General features: G+C 43.8%; 1 protein-coding gene across 1 annotated transcript in view; it reads right to left on the bottom strand.

The window, feature by feature from the left end:
• The window catches only part of ZNF277 (zinc finger protein 277), a 56,278-nt gene extending 44,215 nt beyond the window's left edge, over positions 1–12,063 (bottom strand). The window contains exon 1 of the mRNA XM_086462131.1: positions 11,490–12,063. Within this exon, the coding sequence (XP_086318257.1) occupies positions 11,490–12,063 (574 nt within the window). The remainder of the gene's footprint in view (positions 1–11,489) is intronic.
• Between the last annotated feature and the right edge of the window lie 8,574 nt (positions 12,064–20,637).

The raw sequence follows: 20,637 nt of genomic DNA, 5'->3' as shown, positions 1-20,637 counted from the left end.
TTATTACAAGGATTTTCCTTATCTTTTCTCTTGTCACTTGTCCTTTTACTTTAACAGGATTCAATTTCCAAGCATGTTTATCCTCTTGATGTTAAAAGGATTGCCTAGTGGTCTTTTTGAATGATTGCTCTACATTCTGTAGCCAAAGGAAAGGCTGTGTGATTTTCCTTTAAGAACCTAAAGCCCACTTTAGCCATTCCATTGAGCCACACCCTGATCATTATGACAGGAAGTTTTAACATGCTTCTGACTAAAATATTTGCATCACAGGGTTTATAACCCTTTTCTACTAGTAGAAAAAGGCCGCTATTTAACAAAACCAACTAAAAACAGTATGAAATTTTCATTTTAAATGTCACTTTTTTTCAGACACATATAAATTAGAACTAACCTCAAAATGCATCCTGAGAAGTCCCTTTTCTGGGATCCTGATGTATGTGGGTTTTATACCAACAGAACAGGTTGAAATCTCTCTCAGGTATTCTGGCTGAGCTTCCAGATACTCAGAAAGCTGTCAAGGCTGAATTGTTTAACCAAATTTTGTACTTAATGAAAAATCAGGATGAGGAAGAGGCCCTGTGGTGTTAGAAGCTCCATGGTCTGTTGCTGCTTTCTCAGTGAACTGGAGCTTTTCCAGATGGAGAGTAGCAAAATAAGTTGTTTCTACTTTTAGAATCAAACCTCCATAAATTGGTATTCAAACTGGAAAAAACAATGGCTGAAAAGGAAAGTTCATTATAGCGTGCAGTGATGCGGATCAACACAGTTCAGCCTAATTGATATCTTAGCTCAGGAACACAAAGCTTTGACTGTATTTCAAATAATCCACTATTTATACTCTTTATAAATAAATTTTTGAAAATGATTTTCAGAGGAAAGTATTTTCAAGTCAGAGCTCTTACAGATCAAAGGGACATCTCACAGTAGGCGATATCAAATTTCTATGAGCATATTCTGACTTTTTGAAATAAGTATTTTTGTGATACTGAACTTATTTCTCTTGTCCTTCACACATTCATTAAATATACGACACAGATCTTGACTTCTTAAGTCTGACATACACTTACCAACTGATACTGCTAATGCAGCTCATAGACATGGATGGTAAAATAACTGAAGTTAAATTCCTCAAGAAACAGAGAATTAAAATGTTAGAATTAGTCATACAAGTTGTTTATGTTTTCCAGGCAACATTTTGCTAACTGTATAAATACATGTAGACTTCTGAACATTAAATTAGTACAGTAATAACACAGGCTGCATGTTTTCATCCCATATAAGACAAAATCAAATTAAAACCTCAAGCAGGATGTTTTCTGTTACATACCAGCCTTCAGAGTAATAGCTCTATCTCATTTAATCGTGCATTACTGAGTCATAATAAAATTCAGTGCTGGCACACGGGTCAAGACAAATGCTACCAAAATGCTCCAGTGACAGCACTACCACACATTACTGCATGCATTTGTTTCATAACCATTCCTGTTTTCATATTGTGGGTCTTGTGCACTCCCACTGTAGGACTACCAGGGCTGACCTGGAGCACACCTACAAACTTTGGCAGTGGTGCTGAATTGCTGGATGCTGCGCCATGCTTCCCTGCACTGCCCACCAGTCCTGTCCCTCTTCTTGCATCTCAGCATGGCTCTGACCCACACAGGAGTTCTGCAGTCCCTGATCATCTTCCAGCTGCTTTGCACATCGGCTGGGTTTAGAGAGCAGTTTTGGTGCACATGAATCAGATTCGTTTGGAGTCCAGATACGTACAAAACACATCCCAACCCCTAGCAGGTCTAAACCAAGAGGCCCTGCTTCAGACAGCTTTGAAACTCCTGCACATTGAGGCTGTTTGGTGTGGGAAGACTGACTATGTGTAATCCAAAGCAAAAATCCCAAACTGTATAACACAGTTGCAGGGACTGCGGCACCAATAGTTTTATCTACTCTGCCTTATTATTTGTTCATGTGGACAGAGCCACACCATACCAGCTTGAGAAGCTGAAACAGATGGCATACCCAGTTACAAAGCCTTTGTACCAGGGGGATAAAGAGAAGGCTTTTAAGCCACTACTACTACACAGAGCAAGAAGCAGAAGTAGCTACTCCTCAGGGATGGAGCCACTGATGACAAATGGGAGGATGACATCTCAACGAGCAAGAATCAAACAGAAGCAGCTGGGTCATTTCACACTGGTCACTGTCTGTCAGTCATAAAAATCAGAGAAAAATACACAAAAGTGGAAAAAATACCATCTGGAAGAGATGGTCCAGTGAAAACACTAGGCAAAAAAATCAAAAGGAAAGTTCAAGAAACCCAGTTGAAATACATTACTAAGAACAGACAGGTGTCTGTCTGAGAGTTTTGGGCCACTGAAGCCACTGACAAAACATCTACTACAATTTCTCATTTACAGGTCTATTATAGCAAAGTACTAGGATGGACTGGCAAACAAGCAGTGAACATGGAATCACCTGCTCGGAAACCAGGATATCAATGATCAGACATTAGACTTGCAACTACACTGTTCTCTACAGTGCCAAAACATGAAAAGTTGGCACTTACAGCTGTACAGCAATGATCTACAATCTTTCATAATCAGAGAACAAACTCAAGCAAAACACAATGCCCTTTTCATTTACTGCATAATTATAATTTGACCGGCGTAACATGTAGCATGTTTTGAAAAATCAGTAAAGACTCCACTTGACACTCCTGGCTCCATATCATAATCAAAGTATGAAATATGGGTACTATTTCTGTATGAAGTATTTTGAGCACTCCACATTTATACAACAAAACAAATGTTACTCCTTATACTACTGGGCATAAATCTACTGCCCTTCCGAGCAGGGCAGAGAAGCTCCCTAACACGAAACTGCATTGCATAAGTAGCCCCTTGCATGACACTTGTACTCTTTATGTAGTATCTGGCATATTCTTACTGAGGAAACTGCTTGCACACCCTCAAATGACCTAACCCCTACTGTTTAGCAGTTTGGCATCTTTCAAAAATTTGCGCATTTGTACCATGAGATAAGCAGCACAGTTTCAGTCTGATTATGCTATTTTAATGGTACCAACCAATAAATTATTTAATTCAACAATTACCAGGTCATTGGTCACTAGTTTTTTTCTGCTCAAGTGGCTATAATTAATTACTGATGACTTCAGACAACAACTCTGCAAAGAACCTGCACTTTCACAAATGCATTCCCCTGACTTCAGTGAGACACTAGTCAGGATAATGTGCCCAGCTCTTCACAAGCACAGACCTGCTTTAAACTTGCACAAAACTTACCCTATTTTTTCCCTCCCAGTTCTTCGATGCCACGGTCTTTCCCACATTGTGCAGGGTTCTTATTGATGCAATATTTAAAGCTATTTTAAAAGGTCCACAGAAAGACATTCAAATGCTTTCAGGCTCTTCTCTCGGCTTCAGTCTGCTGGGAGTTTGTGGATGAGGATGTGAAGCAGAAGCCTCCGAGAGAGTCTGGGAGCAATTGAGTTTTAGGATGCAGGTGTTCACACAAAGATGCAGAGTTCTAGCAGGGGTTGCAAGACAGAACATGGTGAAAGGAAGCACACAGGGCTGGGAAAGGTTATGAAGGCTGTTTCGACAAGAATTTAACCTATACTGAAGTTAAAATATTTAACACGTAGTTTAATAATATTTAAGTCCTTTTCTTCTTTTCCTACTGTTCATTCTTATCATAACCATATCCTAGTTAAAATCCTGCATCCCTTCATCAAGAAAGCTGGCTAAAGTCTCAGAGGGAGAACTCTATCACCTGTTTCTATGACAGGCACACCTTGTGGCACGCATCATCGGTGACAAGGATTTATAACTTTGGTGCTCTTCCAGAAAACCAGTACTCCCCAGTAAAAACAAAAAACAACAGTGAACAAGGTGTTTCAGTTGGCATAACAAACTATCCTCACATCTGTGTTACACTTCAGAACATTCAAAAAACTTGTAATACTCCCCTAGTCCACACCTCTACACCTAAACAAAGAATGTCCACATCTATTATTTGTTCAGCTAATAAAAAAGCCTTTTCGGGAATGAATCAGGTATTTGCTAATACTGAGACAGTTTAAAGGTCTTCATCAATCTGTGGACTGACGAACCACCACTCACTGTTGCTCCACCGCAGGTAACAGAAGGCCTGAGCAGAGATTTGAAACAACTTAAAGGCTTTAACATGCAAACAAGTTATCATGTTTAAGCTGTGTACATGCTCACCACGTAGTCTGAAGCAGCTTACTTCTCACAGAGCTGCAGTTAGTACATAGGGCAGCTGATACTTGGTAGTTTGTCCATGTAACAAAGCCTTTACCTGCTACCCAGCAGACAAGAATTGGTTTAGATTACTGGAATTAAATACATCTGTATGTCCATGAGTAGGCAGTTAAAGAAATTATATCTAACAAAGATAAAGGCCATCCATCTTTGCTTTTAAGCTATGAAAGTTTTCTGAGTTCAGAGAAAACCAAAGAGTAATCCTTTATCGGGTATTTTTGGAGAATATAACATATCCTGGGCTGTGTGCTAATGAGTTACATATTCAAGCCGAGATGTGGGGACACGCCTTTGACTGTCTTCAGATAAAATACAGTGCACATTTGTAACATAATTATTTTTAAAATTATGGCAAGATCACTAGCAGTTCAGTTCTGTATTACCAAGCAATACAATCCATTCCTTATTTTATTAAGCAATTACTATCCATTTAATGAAATATTTAGTTTCACTTGTATATTCTCCCATCATGATTTTTAAAAGAAATATGCTGTGAAGGCTAAAACCACTAAAATCTTATTTTAACAGTTACATGAAAGGATTTTGCCTTTTTACTTTTCAAACACAGAAGCACATAAAACACGATTTTACCAATAAAAACTTCATAATTTCCAGTCCTCCACAAGATCCATTTGCTTATCAGGTAATTGTTTAAAATGACTATGAGATTGCATTTTTAATTAACACACAACAAATGTTGTTTTAAAACAGTTTCAAATAATACTGGTTTAGGAGATTCATTCTTGTAATCATATTAAAATAAATTGTGTGGCACTTACAGAATTAATTAGTGAATCTGTCCACCAGGTGTAATTGCTAGTTCTTCAGTTCACAGTGATTAACCTGTGCCAAATCAAAATCCTTTACATAGCTTATAATGCCTACCAGTAGAAGAAACCCCTTTTTCCCCTCTCCAAAATCTATGGTGGAAGCCCCAGGTCTTGAAATCCTCTAATTGAACACAGATTTAGTCAAGAAATTGATCACTGGTGGTAGTCTAGATGCTTGGATGTGCCCTGTGGGGGAACAACTGAGGATGCAACCACGTGTGTGAACACTCGAAACCAGCCGGGGTTTTAAGGAAGGGTACTGAGCAGGATACCAAGCTCTAAAACCACCAAACAGAAACGGGCAGATAAGGGTGGGCTGGGTGAGGCTGATGTCTGAGGAACTCTGATGAACGAACAGACAAGTGGCAGCTGTATGCTTGGGGCAATGGCTGCTCTATCACCTTCCTGGAGTTTTCACCCGTGGCAGCAAGCAGCCAGCAGCTCCCTATTCACAACCATGCACAATGTGGATATTTGAAGAGGAAGGAAGTAACCCGCTCACTTGGGGCTGATCTGAATAGGAGGGGTAGTATAAGGATGTGTGTGAAGGTAGGGCATCTGGTTCATTACTTTATTTGGTTAAGGACTATTCAGTATAAAAGAAATAACAAATAACAAGGAAAAAGTGACAGATTACACACAGACAAACATTAACGAGATAACAGAGACAGTTGTTGTCTTTGGTCACTACAGGAACTAATGACATTAAAGGATCTACTCAGACACAGCCTTGAACAGGTTCAACCTGAACTCCGTCATTGAAAAGAAAGGAGAAATGGGATTACCGTATGTATTATGGTATATTTGAGGGTGTTTGTGGAACTGCGTGAAAGTTGCTATTGGATATCAGAAGGGGTCTGTGGGATTATGTATATATATATACTGGAGAGAGTCCAGCACAGGGCTACGAAGATGATGAGGGGACTGGAGCATCTCTTTTATGAGAAGAGGCTGAGAGACCTGGGGCTCTTTAGCCTGGAGAAGAGAAGACTGAGAGGTGACCTTATCAATGCTAAAGGGTGGGTGTCAAGGGGATGGGGCCAGGCTTTTCTCAGTGGTGCCCAGAGACAGGACAAGGGGCAACAGGCACAAACTGGAGCACAGGAAATTCCACCTGAACATGAGGAAAAACTTCCTTACTCTGAGGGCAGCAGATCGCTGGAACAGGCTGCCCAGGGAGCTTGTGGAGTCTCCTTCTCTGGAGATATTCAGAACCCACCTGGGTGTGATCCTGTGCAACCTGCTGTTGGCGAACCTGCTTTAGCATGAGGGTTGGACTAGATGATCTCCAGAGGTCCCTTCCAACCCCTACCATTCTGTGACTCTGTGACCTTATGGGAAATTTAGAGGAAGGGCCAAAGGCAGAGAAAGGGAAGGATGGGGGGCAACAAACACCAGAAAATGGAGGCAGGGAGCAGGGAGGAATAAAAAGGGGCAGTTGTATTTAAGCAGGCTGCTGGTAGGTACTGATCAAACCCTGCACCTGCTCACCACAGTCTTTTCTTCCTTCTTACTAAATAATTTTCTTAACTACTTTTTTTGTGTAATTCACCCTCTGTCCTGTGTGATACTGCTGCAAGGTCTAAGTGCCAGCAACTGCAGAAGATGCTGCAGGTATCAAGGGCTGCAGGTCCAGGAACCAGCAACTAGAGGGACCATGGTGTGTCCATGCTTTCCTAGTGAATTTAACCCTGTATACGTGTGTGTGTACGTGTAACTTGCTAGTAAGGTTCAAACTGGAGTAGCCAGTGAGTAGAAGGAGACCTGTATGTGGAAAGACTCAAGGTCTGAGTCAGTGGCTGGGCAAGGGGCCTGGGGTCCAGCCATGGGCAGAGTCAATGCCTGGCAATGCAGTCCAGCCAACGGACTTGGAGTCTCTTGGAGACTCCGCTGATATTTGAGGGATCTGTGACTGTGGGGTACATGTGAGACAAGTGTGAGAGTGTGTATCCATTTTGATAGCCAACACCAAGACGGATTTGCTAGCAAACAAAGAAAATCTGCATTCTGGGTAAGAGGCTCCAGGCAAGGTATCAGACAGGTTAGAGGCCATGGTAATGTTCAGGGGATCTATGAATGTGCATATGCTTCTGAATCAGACAGTGAGGGTGTCCACTCAGTGTCTACAGTGTTTTCACTAGTGCACTTCAATCCTGATCAGTCTTTGCCATCCGAATCGGGACTCAAAAGTATCACCCTCCTTAATCCTCCACATCTTGAGAACTGGCTTTAGGGCAGGGCACAGCCACATATATTGCTGCTCTTGCCATTTCCCTCCCTGCCTGGCTCTTCCAGGGAAAGGGAATCAGAAAAGGAGTAAGAGAAGAAGTTTCTCTTTCTGGGAGAGCCATAAGTGGCCAGGGGCCGCTGCCAGGGAATTCCTTTAATAGCTTCTTCAGCAGGGCTACCCTGATGCATGCACGAGTTTTGTCCAAGGTGCCCTGCAGCACGGAACCCTCTAGCTTGGGGTAGCAAATATGAAGGAAGCTGTCACTACAGTGCTATTGTTGGGAGTTACTGATAAACTGGGGACATAATTAAGAGCGGAAAAAGGGAAACACTTGTCCGCTCCCCTCCTCGCTTCCCAGCTTTCAAAACAGAAGTGAAGCAGCAACAAGGAGGCCAAATCCCATCTGTGTTTTAGTACATGGAACCCAAGAAGTTCCCTGCTTCCCCCACTCCCAAAAGTTTTTAGGTGGACTTTTAGCTACCATGCTTAATAGGCATGAGAGCTACAGAGAAACTTAATCTTCCTGACTCCTAATTTGCTCCTGCCTAAGAGCAGAGATTACGATGCTGCTGAGAGCCAGGTACCTCGTGTGGCAGTCATGCTTTGATGCTTTGCCTTGCAACCTTTCACGCTGTTGTGACTCCATCAGGCCTAATGAAGTTTAATCCTAAGGAAGAAGGTGCACAGACTACAGCGAGAGATCACACACGTGGAGAGTCAGGGGTGGCATGGTGAAAGGGGATGATACACAGGAATTAGAAGTGGAAAAGCAAAAAAAAAAAAAAAAAAAAAAAAGGGAAATAAAAAAGAAGTATGGAGAACAGGTGTGAAAACAGGATCTGGAAGCAGTTTGTGGATGACAGCTGGTGAGATGCACGGCAGCAAGATGGGAGTGGCAGGACCAAAGAGCTGAGGGCAGCAGAGGCTGGCGGTTTGGAAGGGAAAGGGGCAGGACAAAAGAAGTACCTGAGCTGGGTAGGGGAGAAAGCAGGGGCAGGAGGGACTGAATTAATGTTGGACAGTAACCAGCTGAAGAACTGTCATTAGAGCATCAGAGTGGCCTTCTAGAGGCAGATGACAGCTGAGGAACAGAGGCAACGAGTGAGAAATGAAAGGCAGGCTCAAAGCAGATGAGAGGACAGCATGAAAGGCTGGAGAGCCATGAAGGACAGAAGTGAAGAGACAAGCCAGATTGAGTCCTTCTTTTTTTTTTTGTGATACACAAGCAGATGGGGAAAATCACGAAGAAGTTTATGAAGAAAATCAACCAGAAGCTAAAATGACCACCAAAACCTTGGGCTGGCAGAGGCCAAAGCAGCAGAGGGGATACCCCGAGGGCATGGTGATGAGACAGCAAGCCCAACTTCTGGCAGCTGAAACCAACCACAGTGCAGAAAGATGGTAAGATACATAAGCCGATGACTGGGCCCTGGCCTGACATTTAGCTAACGTGAGACACTACTGGGCATGACATGAGAAGTGCCTGAACATAAATAACCGAGTCAGAAGCTGGAAAAAGTTGCTGACAGTACGATGAGGAAGGGCTGGCTTTCAGGTAGTTAAAAAGGGGGTTATGTATGAGGTGGCCGGGCTTCACGAAGGCCTGGGGGGGACAGTGTTGGGACCTTTTGGGGAATGAAGTCTTGCAGTGCACACAGGGCCGAGGTAGCTGTATCAGTGATACCATGCTATGCATCAGGTAGCGAACATCAAGCTGGAGCAGTCAATGAGTAGGAGGAGACCCTCACCTGGAAAGACTAAGAGTCTGAGCCAGTGGCTGGGTAAGGGGCTCAAGATCCAGGAATGGATGTTAAATAGACTTAGAGCCCATGTTGATATCCAAGTGGCCTGTGAACACGGGGATACTTGTGAATCTAAAGATGAGTGCATCCATCAACACAAACGGAGAAACCTCTCAGGTCTCAGAGTACATGGGACTGCTTTCAGCCCCCTGCATTGAGCAGCTCTCATAACATCCTAACAGAGAGAACTTAAGAGTCAAGCTAAAGAAGCGATGCTTACAGTATCAGGAACAAAACAACTTTCACTGAAGTATCCTCTAGGTAGCAATGAAAAAAGGTAGACTTGTGCAAGACCAGTCAAACTTTAGTTTTCCACAGTAAACCAAATTCCCTTAAAAATGGGACACAAGAGAGAGACGTGGAAGTAATAAGAATAACATGCTGTATTGTTGTATGGTACACTCCGGCAGCATGGTATTGAAAAGCATTTGAGCACAGAAAGACCCCAAGTAGGAAGCTGTAACTGTCAGACTGCTGATAGAAGTATGGAAGACACACTTCCAGAAGAAACCTCATTTTAAAATCCATTGACAAGATGCTGTAAGAAATGTTGATATGTAGCATAATGAATGTAGACTGAACAAATTGTGCTATGGACTGTGATATGTTTATTAAAAACCACTTGGTGAAGGCTGCTGGAGGGAACTAACTAGAAAGCAACACAGTCCTGGATTAGAATATAAAAGCACAGGTTTCCCTGTAAACAGGGAACAGCAAGACTGGAAAAACTGTTATTTTATTTTCCTATATACTGTCTCCAAAGCAGTGACATGCCTTTTCAGGTGCATGTGAAAGTACAAGATGTTGCTACAGCAAATAGCTTTGTAGAAATGAAACCTCTGAAAGAATAAAGATTTTGCTCAGAGACAAGTGATAAATACTAGGGTGAGGTATTTCTTTGCCCACAGATGACATGATTTATAGGGTAAGGTCAGTTTACCCTAAGAAACTGGGTTCTAAATGAATAATTTTGAAAAGGCTATTTCAGCTACTGGGTACTCTTGTCTTTGTTCAAGGGAAGAAGACAGACAGTCTCTGAGGCTAATACAAACATGCTGAAGTCAGTCATGGTTAACATGATGGACAGCAGTTAAAAAGCTGTGGCAGAATTTCATGACTCCCAGACAGCACGTTGGCAGCCCCCTCTTATGGAGACAGGGATAGCTTGGATGTATGTGGAAGTCTATAGGCTGAAGTGGAAGTTAATTTAGCCTGGCACCTATTTTGAGTTTCAAAGTGACTTCTACACATTTCGTCACCTAGAGACTCCACAGCACCTGCCAGGGGATGCAAAGTGAGTTTGGGAGCAAAGACACCGAAAGTTCACTAATCCTTTCAATGAGTGTTTGAGCTCACTAATAGCAAAACAGCATAGGCCTCTGAATTCCAATGGGAATTGTACTAGTGTCAATGTCTTTACAAGAGTTACCCAGAAAAACCTTAGGGTAACCTAAATCATCTCTAGTACTCCACAGACCTACATATGGTTTCACACAGAAGACCTGCACAGACAAAAGTGAATGTCCTTTTCCACAGCTAAAACGGCACAGCTTTGCATCCAGGTGCAACTATGCCAGTGCTCTAGAACAGTCTGGCTCTTCAAGTAGGAGAGGCTCATGACAACATACTGCAACACATAAATAAAGTATGGCTTTAACTATTAGCATAAGTAAAGTGGTATTACTTTTATGCTAGGTACATACTAGAGAAGCAACGCAAAGGTCATTTAAAAGATCACTCACTACTGAAGTTTGACAACCAGAAGGATAAACATGGCATAAGTGTGCTCTAACTCTAGTTTTGAAACCACCTGCTTGCACATGACTTCCTTCCACTGTGTCCTTCACACTATCAGCAACTTCAAAATTCAACATAACTTGACAGTAGAGGCTAAAAGCCAACCTGACCTTAAAAAAAAAATCAAGCCACTTTCCTCCCTTAAATGTGAAACATTAAACTCTATTTTTTTGTTCAACTTAAACTGAATCATCCCATAAAATTTCTATTTATCAGTTCAGAGCAACAATTTGGTTGGAGAACACTTTTTTAGAACCTGACGTACTTATCTTAGAGACAACATGTACGTGGTGAGGCCTGCAGAGCAGCATTGCATCACTGGAGTTTCCCCCTTTCTTCTGTCTGTGCCTTCCCACAGGACCAGAAGATGTAACCCAAGCTCTTGCTCCTGCCTCACGATGCCCGGGTGCCCCTCACAAGGATAGTTCAGCCGGAGGATTCCTCGCAGTTTACCCACGGTGAGCTCTAGCTAAGCTGCTTCTAGAAGGGCATAGACACACAGGGCTCTCAATGAGGACAGAAGACTTGCTGTCCTTGCTGCTTGCGGTGCCTGACTTATCCTGCCTGTCACCCCCGCCAATCCGTTTGTGCTCCTCGCTGTACACCGCCTGCTTCTCTTTATCTCCGTGCACGTGCGTGCTGAAATACGGATTCATATGAGAAGTCAAAAAGCCGCCCGGACTGTCAGCTCTCCACGTCCCACCTCTCCAGCACGCTGCCGGCACCAAGTCCCTCTCCAGCACAGCTCCCCGTTGAAACCTCTCCCTGTCCCCAACAGCTTCAGGCGCCAAACGTGGGGCTTTGCTAGGAGAAGGCCTGACACCAGCAGGACCAGAACAACGACTCGCGTCCCTCGTAACCACCGGGAAGCGGGGACGGGGCTGCCGGGGCTCTCCCCGGAAGCCCTCTCCGGCGGCCGACCGGCGGCGCCCCCGCCGGGCCGGGCCCTGACGGCTCCCGGCTGTCCCACACGTGTCCGCCGCTCCCCAGCCCCCGCGCCCCGAGCCCGAGGGCCGCCAGGAGGAGGGAGTCCCCCCGCGCCTCCCCGCAGCGCTCTCACCTCGCCGCGCCGGCTGCCCGCCGGCCCCCCGGGACGCTGCCATGCCGCCGCCTGCGCCGCGCCGCTCCTCCCGCCCCGGCGTGAGGCGGCCTCCGGGAGCCGAGCTCCGCCCCGCCCCGCCCCGGCGGGGAGCGCGGGGCCAGCCGGGGCTCGTAGTCTCTCCCGCGGCCGCGGGCGACGAGGGGCGCGGCCGCGCCGAGGCACTACGTTCCCCGGCGTGCAGCGGGACCGGGCATATAAGTGGCTGGCGGCGAGCGCGCTTCAGTCAGTCCGCCCGCCCGGCTGAACAATGCTTTCGCCGCCGGGGCCGGGCAGCCGCGGCTGAGGCGCGGCGGGAGCGGGCAGGCAGCGGACGCGCTCGCCGGCCACCGCCGCTGCCAGCAGAGGGGCTACCGGCGTGGGTCGGGCGGGCGGGCTCACGCCGCGAGCATGTGGATACCCACGGAGCACGAGAAGTACGGCGTGGGTGAGTGCGGGAGCGGGGGGCGCGGGGCGGTGCTACCGGCGGGGAGCGCATCCCGCGGCGGAGCAGGCTCGTCCCGCGGGAGAAGGCAGCAGCCCCCGCGGGAGCGGAGGCAGAGCCCGCCTGGGTCAGCGGCCGCGTCGCCCTCTCTTTGAGGCGGGGGTTAGGGGTCCCGCTGGGTGCAGGTCCTTTCCCCAGGGGCGCAACAAAGGGCGGCCGATGCCCGAGCCGCGGCTCCGGCGCCTCCCGCTGCTGCCCGGGGATGGGGACGGTCCCCCCCCCACTCCTCCCCGTTCCGAGGCGGGCCCCACCGGCACTGGGGGGGGGGGGGGGGTGGGGTGGGGGGGGAAGGCTGGTGTTTCACGGGGAACAAAGCAGCCTTAAAAAATACCGCTGGGAGCGCGACCCGGCGGGGAGACGGTCTCCGGCGGCGGCGCCCCGGGGAGGAGCAGGAGCGGGGCCGCGGGCATTGTTCGCGCGTCGGGGGTTTTGTCGCTGCTTCAGTGGAAAACAGACAAAGTGTCGCTTGTGGGAGTCGCGCTTCCTTGCCGATTTATTCAACTCTGCCCGGTGCAGGGCTCTGAAGCCCGTTGATTTGACGTGCGAAGTGATCCGGGAGGCTCTCCGATTTATTTAATTTTTTTTTTTTTGACACCACCTATTAAAACCGGCAGCACTCGGTGAGCTCTGGTGGCTCGTCCCGGACAATACCCCCCTCTGACACAGATGCAGCTGAACTGTTAACGCAGACCTCCTAGCGTAGTAAGCGGCTTTCCGTCTGTTTACGTCGCGTTTGAACGCGGAGTCGTGCCTATTACGGAGCGAGCGGGAGGAGCGCGGAGCCCTCCTTTGTTTTTGTGTGGGTGCGTGTGTATATGGGTGAGTGCGTGTGTGTGTGTGTCTGTAGCAGCGCTCTGGCGAGCGGTTCAGCGCGGGAGCCAGCCCCGTGCGGGGCCGCTCCGTCCCGTTTGGAGTTGAGCCCAGATGTTGCTGCCTTCCGAACGCTGAATTATAGAACTCATCGATGGGATTTATTTTCTTGACTTCTTTATTTGCCAGGTCACAGCTGGGTTGCAAGATATTGATTAGTCCTGCCATCCGCCTTTCTTTACGAGCATGGGCAGAAGCCTAAAAACCGCTCTGGGACTGCCTGGAATGGCATGCTGGATATTAGCAGTCAAATATTTCAAGCTGCAGCCCTCATCTCGATCTGTTTGTTGGGATTTTGATTTTTATTTTTGAGCATAGTATGCTATTTCACAACTGAAGCATTCCTCCCCCCCCCCCCCCCCCCCCGATTTATGAGCTAAAAATCACTATGGAGCATCTTTTCTAATGCTGAAAAGAAGCAGCCAAACACTGTTCCCATTATTTGAATAACTACCCCCTGGTTGCTAAACGATTAAGTGATCTCCCTTAAATAGGATTTTGTTTGGTAAACCTTTTCAGGTACTTGCACATGGATCACTGTCCAGCCCTTCTTCCCTTACCCGGGCTGGTGTCACTGAGATCATGTGCCTGCTAAAGAGACAGAGTTGTGATTTCTCAATAGTGGGCTTCCTTTGGATCAACCAGAAAATGTAATTCACTACAAAGATCCTCTTTATTTGTGTAAATATAGTCACGAAAAGATGCTTATTCTTATTTAAATTCACTCCATGTTTTTCTGTGATCTGGCTTCTAAAGGCTATTCAAGACAGTAACAAAAAGCCACTGTTCAGTTTGGGTCTTCTATACCCTTAGGATGGGGGTGATACCGTAGTTCATAGGACCATTGCAAAATGTTGAAATACTAACCTAAAGTAATTTAATTTTTCTCATGGACTGCATTTTATGCTATGTGCTCAGTCACCTGCATGATGAGTGCTGTCTGCAAAATCTTCACACCCAATTATCATATAAGCTATTGTGCTCTATAGCAGTGGTAGGCGAGGCAGGAGAAAGAGTTGTATCTTGCTGCATAATACTTTAAACTTCATGTAATGTGGATTTCATAGATCAGATTTGCATTTTTGCACCACAGACCTGCTTATATATTTTCTTTTTTTAGTGATGGGATTATTATGTTTCCACACATTTTTAATACTCATGTATTTATCTGCCCTGGTAAAATGGGTGCATAAAACCCCTTTGAGAATCCTGATTAGTTGTACCAAGCATATGTATCCTTTGTATAAAGAGCTCAGGGCTTGCCTCAATATCAGACTTCATCTGCATTTCCAATCTGAATTTTGCAGCACATGCTGTGTGCTGCACATTTCTACTGTGACATGCCAAAATGGATGAATAACCAGGCAACAGCCACCTGGTTGCACTGAAGGGTTGCTAGTAACCAGGTGGCTGTTGCGTACTTGCATAGCCTGACTGATTCCTACTTTGAGGGGTAGTTAACACAAGTAACAGTCTTATTTTCTTCAAATTTTTAAACTTCTGCCTGCTGGCGGCTGATATCTAGTCGCTTTTTACTGAGCGGGTTGCTTTACTCTGAGTTCATATATTAGTAGGCAGACACACTGCCAGATCATTTCCTACTAGAAAGACATACTGCCATAATGAAGAACATTATTGCACTTATGTGACAGCCATTGTGCTATGGTTCTGTGTTTTTATTTCTGAGGCTATAGATTTGGTCAGTTATGTGTTGTCCCTCAGGATGTTAAAGGTGAAATAAGCATTGGAATATTTTTGGTACTGAGGAAGTTTGCTCTGTCTGGGTTTTGATACCTCTATTTTCAGAACAGAAGGTTAAACTTCTGTATTTCACTTTGAAATTCCATATGTTTTGAATCACACAATCACACCTTCAGCTGTTGTGTCAAACTAGTGATGGCATCCCTCAAAGGATCTAGTGGTCAGTTACATGGGGTCCTTTGCACAAAGTTATGCTCATATAAGGGTAGGAGAGGTAAGATTCTTTTGTTGTTAATAGTATCTAAATCTGGTAGATTTCAAAAGGAATTGGCTTACATAAATGCTGTGTGCTGTTCTGTGTGAATTCAGAGCCTAACAGAGCAGTATTGTTTATAACAATAACCAAACCCTTTGTTAAAAGGAGTCATTTAAGACTGCATAGCTGTGGATGCTCTGCAGGCAGCAAACTGGTAAGTGTGGCTTTCAAAAGTGACTCTTTACCAGTTGGTGTAAACTGGAAACTTTTAGCTGTGATAAAGAAATCACAGGACTACATAATCACTTTGTAGTTGCTGTTTGGAGTAAAGATACAAGTTCTGTTAGCCTGAATAGAGAGGATCAGTTTTTCTTTTTGTCTCACTAGATCTACATACTGCCCTATCATTGGATTTCTTTGATTTACCTCAATCTGTAAGGATGCAGTTATGCTTTCTGGAACATAGGTGATTCACCTTTTTCTACTGAGCACAAAGTTTCTCTGCAAAGCATTCTTTGTATTAGGATGGAAAGATTGATTAAGGAGAATAATTAAAAACAGTTGCTTATCTAACTAATTAGATGCTGATCGTCTAATTTATAACCAGAATGGTATTCCGGATCCAAAAGTCATTCCATGCAGCAAAAGATACCAATTTAAATTGGAGAAGCTTAAATAATGCTTGGTACTTTTAGTGTGGTTAAGCTGTAAATCTGCCTCCCAAGGGGGTGTGAGGTGTGGCCATCTCCTATTTTATAGACAGAGAAACAGAAACATCAAATGACTTTGTGCTGTAAGCTGAGGTTTATAGGAGTAAAAAGACAGGGGTGTATTAGCTGGTCACAGGAGCAGTGTTGACTTGCACATAGACAAAAGCCAAATCAATGGTCTTGTGCCCTGTTCGGAGTGGCAGCCAGACTAGTCTTGCTAGCAGTCCTGTTGAAAGATAACTAAGACATCTGTATCTTCATGCTGCAGTCACTTGTTTGGCTGCAAGCTAACTTTACTGTAAATGAGCTTTGTTTGTTTAGCTTAACAATATCTCTGTCAATAACATGCTAGACTTCAATATAATGTGTTTTGTTTAACACAAACACTTAATCGGCCTCTCTTGCATCCAAATAGTACAAATTAAGCCTTCAAACTTATTCCTCCATTCTCCTATGTTAATTTTGCCTCACATTTCTATGTGGAATTTGGTTTGTATTTTTATCTTAGACTATTGTGGCCACTAATAATGAGCTATATCCAAAACTGTCAAGCTGTCTAAATAACTGTTCAGGGGTGAGGCAAGGCAAAACATAGCCAAATGAGTCCAAAAACTCACTAAGGAACAGTTGGAGGATGATCTTTGTTTTCTTGTTACAGCTTGTAACTGTTTGTGGGGCTGGTCACTGGGAAGTAGGTAAAGGTGAGGTACCATGGGGCACTGAGAGTGAGATTGGTAGAATACCAGTGTTCACTTCACTGGGGTGATGGGAGCCCATTCCCATTTTGTGAAATACTTGGAGCTCTAGCTATCTGAGGTAGAAAATGTGCAGGTTTGCTATAGGAAGATTTTTGACATGTGACACATTGCCATGGGAGTTTTTACATCAGTTTAGGATGTCAGTCAGATAAAGATGATATTTTCTTGATCTTCTATATAAGCAGTAACTTTAAGTATCTTTCAAAAATGGAATGATCTCAACCAGCAGCTTTTGGGGAAAAAAAAGTCACTATGTTCTGTTGGAGAACAGAATATGAAGGTTGAGATTTAAGTAATTTTGGTCATAAGATTAGTCTTAAGTGTTGATAAAGTGGTGAAATAGCCTTAATATAAGACTAAATCAAGAGTTAAATTTTTTTTAACAGCTGCCTCCAAATGTCTAGTGTCTTTAGTATGGGTGTGATATTTCAAATGCCTTTGTCATCTCCTAAGGATAACCTAGAGCTGGTTGGTTCATTAACACCTTCTTACATAGTGCCCTTCAGAGATCTTATTTTTCCTGTTCACTACACATCTGGAGCTACTAGGGTAGATTTATGAAGGCTGATGTTATTTAATGGCTAGGTGTATACTGGTGACACAGGGTTTTTTCTTCTTTCACTGTATCGAGTTTTTCTGGCCACCATTCTTGCTGTTGGACTTGTGCCTCTAGCTGGGTCAGGTTTGGCCAAAAGATGATGGAGCAATGGTGAGTTAAATGACAAGGCATGAAGGTGAGAGTGTGGTCTCCCTGCAGAAAGAGATAATGCTATTTTGTTATCTGGGATTATCTAATGTAATTTGTGATTGCTTCTGGGAGCTCAGACAGCATGTGATGGAGTCACTGACTTCTCTGTCAAGGAAGCTATAATTGGTTAGTTTACTCCTACCATGCAGATGTCAGCAACTGCTTGCTCTGCTGCAAGGATGTCTGCCTTTGACACATCTCTTTGCTTCCCTAACCTGCAACCCAGAAATGAAACTTCAGAATAAAAATAGGGTTTTGTGTTTACAGCCTAGTTCAAGGTGAACACATTATCTACCACATTCCATAGTTTCTGGTTAATTTCTGAATGTAATTCACTGTGTAGGTTTTGGTCTATAAAGTTCTCCATAATTTGAGTCTTGGGAACAGGGGAAAATCCTGAGGAGAGCATTTTGACTGCTTGGATCATTTGCAACACTTGAGTATATTCAGTGACTGAGACAAGGCACTTTCAGCAGAGTTTGCACCCCAGGGAGATGTGTGGCTTCATTTCATTAGTTTTGAGAGACTTGGAGTGTTGTGTGCAGGTTTTTTTGGTGTGTTTTTTGCTACTGGATTTGTGATTGATTTTGTGAAGGTACAGGAGAACAACCTAGGTAACCCCTCAAAGTCCTTTCAAGCCTGTCTTTGTGGTTCTGTACAGAAGGGTTGAAATGAAAAGGTTTTGCTTTGCTTCCAGTCTGGAACTTATTTTGTTACTATGGTGTTTCTTTTTTTTGCATGTAACAGTGTAGATCATTGAGTAACTTTTTGTTTTGCTTTTCCTCATTTTCTTGCTATTTGTCCTTTTGTGAGGAGCTGGGCAGAATACCTTTGGGGTGACCACTGTCCCCTTCCCAGCAATTTGGAAGCCAGGAGACTAACGTGGGGGGAGATGTCCCTTTTTGTCACATGAATTTCATTTGTCATAAATGTCTCCAACATTATGTAATACGCAAGATTGATTTTGTTTCAGAGATGGTCAATAGAAACATAGGAAAAATATGTTTAGGAAGAGTTTTGAGATACTTAATCTGAACTAATTTCTCAAGGCCAAGTCAAGTCTATCTGTTGCTTCTGAAGCATGTTTGCCAGCATGTTCTTTAAAATGCTGATAACAGCATCAGCAACTTCTGTAGTCAGTGCTTAGCAATCTTACTACTACAAAGTGTTTAGCACTGGAGTAGTTTCCCTCTTGCATGTATTGTTATGTGTATATGAAGACTTGCCAAGACTGTCTCCTTTTCCTTGTATGAAATAGCTCCAGTTATTTTATCCTTTCCTTGTCTTTTTCATCCTTATCTTTGACCAATTGATCTATGTTCAAAACTGGACAGGAAAGCTTTATCGGGTAAAGCAGGGGAATCTTCTAGTGTGTGGTTTAGGCAATGTGTCTGCTTGTCATTCCTGGTGTGATGTTTGTTCCTTTTTCAATAGCATTGCATTGACTCATGTTCAGTTGGGAACTGCTAATCAATCCTTCAGATCCTTTTCCGGAATACTGTTGTCTAGACAGTCATTCTTCCATCCTGTATTCGTCAGCTGATTATTTCTGCTTATGTGTCCTTAGTGGACAGCACCTCTCTTCCATACTATTTCTCCTGTTTGTCAGCCATGCTGGCTCCCAAATTTCCTTTCTCACATAAGCCTGTTGGAAGCACCTTGGCTGACAGCTTTGTTGTGAGAGATCAATTTAGGAACTGTACTTGCTAACAGAAGCAGAGCTTGTTAAGTGCAGTGCATGATGAACAACTAAAGCCACTTGGATGCCACACTGATTTGCCATTAGTTTGCCTTTGTATGTTTAAAGGAATGTGTTTTTCAGATCTTTACACTGACAAGAGACTGAAGTGTTAGCTGTTTCTTGTTTCTTTCAATAATGCATGTGTCTAGTTATTCAGAATGCATGTTGCCAGTTACATACTTTAAAGATGGTATGATAACTTGTCAACATTGCCTTCTTGGGCACCTGAAATGTTTCTTTTGAAAATAATGCTGATCTAACTTACAGATGCTCAAGGGTGGATAGGAGAGCTGCAAACAGTGCAGGTCTGAAAGTCACCTGTGCTATAGGGACAAAGAAGCTTGGATTTTGCAGTTTGTAATGCATTGTGCTTGTTGGGTTTTGCTGTTCTGAGTAAGAAAATAGGATAAAAGCAAATCTCTTTTGCAGGACTAAAACGCGACACAGTTGTCTTATGTGATGAGGCAAAAAAAATGGGCTCTTAAAGGAGAGCTGATATAAGGGGGGAAAAAAACCCCTGCTGATACTGATTGCACCTTTCATCTTTATCCAGTTAAGGAACCAAGTCAACTTATTTTTTCAGATTTCACATTCAATTTTTTATCTACGTTGTTAATACTTTCAGCTGTAAGTATTACAACTGAAAGTGGGTGAAGTCTGTTTACTCAGCTCTCTAGTACGTTAAGTTTAGTTTTCTTGATAGTGTGTAGTAAAACACAAATAGTAGATGAGGTAATAAAGTCCCAAATGGGATTGTTAGTTGTTAGAACTGCAATAAGTAGTTAGAAATGCAATAAGGCATTTGAGGAATAACTTAAATTTGTTTCAGTTTTGCTTTCTGTGTTACTAGATTTCAAGTGTGTGTGTGTGTCCTTTCAGGGCTGTGGAAGAGGCGGTGGCTGGTCTTACACAATCAGTAGCTAAATGATGAGCTTGTTCAGTTCTTTCTGCATCAGAGAAGAAATGGAGCGCCCTTTCAAATCTGTTGCTTGAGATTTCTTGATTCAATTTTTGTTTGCACTGAACTCATAATTTCTGAGTTTTATTTAGAAATGCAAAATGAGTTCTTAACTATAAAGGTGTGTGCTGAGACATTTTCATGAGTAATCTGCATGGAGTGTATAGGAATGTAGATATGCTGTGGATGAGAGGTGAGCACCAACTGTGCAATAGGGGCTTTTCTGTAGTAAAGGTTTCTGAATTATCTTTAGTTATTTTTGAAACAGTCATTTCTCTTACTATCATAAATGATTGGCAACATATAATAGAGTACTGTTTTGTTTTTGAAACTCTGAAATTACAGGTTGCAG

Source organism: Leptosomus discolor, chromosome 1 (assembly GCF_034619465.1).
Source record: "Leptosomus discolor isolate bLepDis1 chromosome 1, bLepDis1.hap2, whole genome shotgun sequence".
NCBI classification, from domain to species: Eukaryota; Metazoa; Chordata; class Aves; order Leptosomiformes; family Leptosomidae; genus Leptosomus; species Leptosomus discolor.
This window is presented reverse-complemented; position numbering and strand designations above follow the sequence as displayed.